The sequence below is a fragment of the Morone saxatilis genome, unplaced genomic scaffold (genome assembly GCF_004916995.1).
Source record: "Morone saxatilis isolate NCDOM2014 unplaced genomic scaffold, NCSU_SB_2.0 Contig20, whole genome shotgun sequence".
NCBI classification, from domain to species: domain Eukaryota; kingdom Metazoa; phylum Chordata; class Actinopteri; family Moronidae; genus Morone; species Morone saxatilis.
In genome coordinates, this window is record NW_023339763.1 from 20,135,384 (window position 1) to 20,138,176 (window position 2,793).

Here is a 2,793-nt window from a genome sequence, read left to right on the forward strand (position 1 = left end):
GTGTGTGTGTGTGCATGCGTGCGCGCAGATCAGCCTGAGAGAAGAAGCCTTGAGATTGTGGATTAGGGCCGACTGCAGTCACTACAATTTTCATGGCCACGGTGCGAGCACACACTGAGCCCTTCCTAACTTTGTGCTGGAGGACACATATCACGCTAATGAAACAGACTACGCTGGGTTGGCCTGTTTTCTTCGCTGACTGTCTCTATGGTAACCGCGCTAATAACCATCACTTGGGGAACAGGCCGTTCATACAAAGTTCAAGTGTTGGCTGCCAATATGTAACAACATCACAGATTAGTAATGTTGCATTTGTGACATACACAAGATTGTGAGGGAAACGCTGACGCTGATGTATGAATGTATCTTCATGAACCCTGAAATGGTTTGCAGGAAGCTACATGGTACAATGGTGGTTCTAGGGATTTCCCCTACTTGGTGCATTTTCATGTTTACCAAGCAACTCACACATGATCAAATTCTATGAATAAATCATATTATCTTTAATACCTTTTTTTCTTGTTTCTCACATTTGAGTGAATTTGAGATCTGAATTCTCAGCACATGATGGTTCCTGTGTTTAGTGTAGTATCCCCTGACACACATATAGTTGCCAGTCTCTTCTTTTTAGTGCAGCAAGGCTCTTCACCACCTCCCTGCTTCTACGCAGGTGCACAACCAGCAAGCAGGAGCCACTAGAACAGTGACAAGGACATGGTCCTTCACCGGGTAGCTGATTGTGAACATTGCCAGTTATGTTAAATAGGGCAGACGGCCAAGCAGGAAGCACCAAGGTCTCTGCCAAATTGGTCCCTGTAGAGCCTTTCACCTAATACTGAACTGTTTATTATAACAGGAACAGTTACCTCCAGGGCCAGAGCATCCTTCCACATCATTTTCTCTTCCACAAAATGAACATCATTCAAGCATCATACAAGGATGCACTGCTTTAAAAGGGAATGAAAACAATTACATTATTGGTCATAATAAATAGCAATCGCCACTATTGATAATGCATTCATCCTGATCCCACCCTCCATACCATGCTGCTAAAAATGGCCACATAAACGCACCATGCACCACAGTCCCTTACATTATGTTCACTACAATCTGCAGGAGCTTGTTTTTTATTTTATTTCTTCCTAATAATGCAACGAAAATGACTTTTGGCAGGTAACACATTTTGAATGTAATGTTTTGGTGCAGCTTGTGAACTTAGCCCCCCTACAGGTACATACCTGTCAATGTCAGGTTCTCTACTACACAGAGAATGCTTTCATGGCTTGTACTCCAAACAGCTCCACAATAACTGAATTGCAAAGGAAAGATAAACAACTACCGTTTCACTGAGAACAGTAATGTGACTTGACATCAAATACCCAGTGCAACTGGAGTGCTTACTTGCTTGTTTTTGTGCCTAATACATACTGGTCTTCATGCAAGAACATGCTTGTATTATTATTCTGACGCTTTCTTCTGCAACTCCTCCAAGTCGGATTCATTAAAATCTCTGTACAGTCTCTGAACTGTACAAACTGCTTGTTTCAACTTGATGAAAGTCAACTACGCATGAGTAGCTGCACATTTGTGACATTTGATCTTAAAAGCAAAGTAGTCCATGACTTAGATGGGAGCAGTCAAGAGGATATGAGTCATGGAGATGGACGAGGCAATATTATACAGCAGGTGATGTTACAGTGGCAATGAAGGAATGTAACCTGGGCACAGACCTGAGATTGCTCCACTATGTTTTCACCAGGTGGTCTCTAACTGTGTCTGTCTGCTTTTTGGTGCTGAGCAGCTAGCATACAGTGGGTTGTTGGAACTCTTTCACTGAGAAACAACACCATAAGAGCGTTGAGAGCAAACCACCAGTACATTTACAGACCTGACAGCTAAACAATGAGCTGAGACTCATTATAACGCCCCATAAGGCCGAAGGGAGCTACAGATTCAGTTGATAATTCTCTGTAGGTTCACACTGTCATTTGATACATTGTTATTATAAAAATATTGATAATAGCAGTAATCGTGCAGTGCGCTGGGCGGACGTACTGAGAATGACTTGTCAATCACAAGGTAACCATGCCCAAAAGCATACCCTGCATTATTGTCTATTTACTCAAAATTGGACCATAATTTACAAAATGAACATCATGTTCAATGGAAGCAGCTTTGAGACTAACATGCTTAAGACACTTCCACGTCAGCTCCGTGTATTATATACTGTATTGTGGTCAATGGTTCTACTTACCCCTGCTCCTCCATCATTTCCTGGAGCTCCATACATTTGAGCTCTACCCTCCTCTTCCTCTCATGGTCCAGAATCTCTCTGTGTGGCTTTTTCACCAGGACAGGCTCTGCTTTGGGCTGCTCTTCCTCCTCCTCTTCCTCCGTGCCTGGCTGTCCCTCCTCAGCTTTAGCTTGCAAGGCTGCAGTCGGCGTCGGCCCTCCTGATCCTACAGCTGTGTCCACTCCTGCCCCAGGGACCACGGGCTGAGCAATGCCATTTGCACCATCCTTAGGAGATGGCACCCTTGCCGCATCGTACATGATTACTGAACTCTGTGAAGACACAGATGATGGAGAGAAAACTGTCAGATGATTGAACGTCCAACCTTCCCAAGAACCCTCATTTGGGTGGATTTATTACTGAATTATATGCACTTTAATGGTGGAGAAAGGGAATAATTCTTATACACATGGCATGAATTTAGTAAAACATTATATAAATTAGGAAATTCTTCACTTTGAAGATGAACTAGCGCCACCTAAAGGCCCCTTTATGGTCCC

The 2,793-nt window shown here is 43.4% G+C and overlaps 1 protein-coding gene across 1 annotated transcript in view; it reads right to left on the bottom strand.

Moving 5' to 3' along the window:
• Positions 1 to 2,553, bottom strand: part of srrm3 (serine/arginine repetitive matrix 3) — a 36,000-nt gene extending 33,447 nt beyond the window's left edge. Inside the window, exon 1 of the mRNA XM_035665918.1 lies at positions 2,255 to 2,553. Coding sequence (XP_035521811.1) covers positions 2,255 to 2,553 — 299 coding nt within the window. The remainder of the gene's footprint in view (positions 1 to 2,254) is intronic.
• Between the last annotated feature and the right edge of the window lie 240 nt (positions 2,554 to 2,793).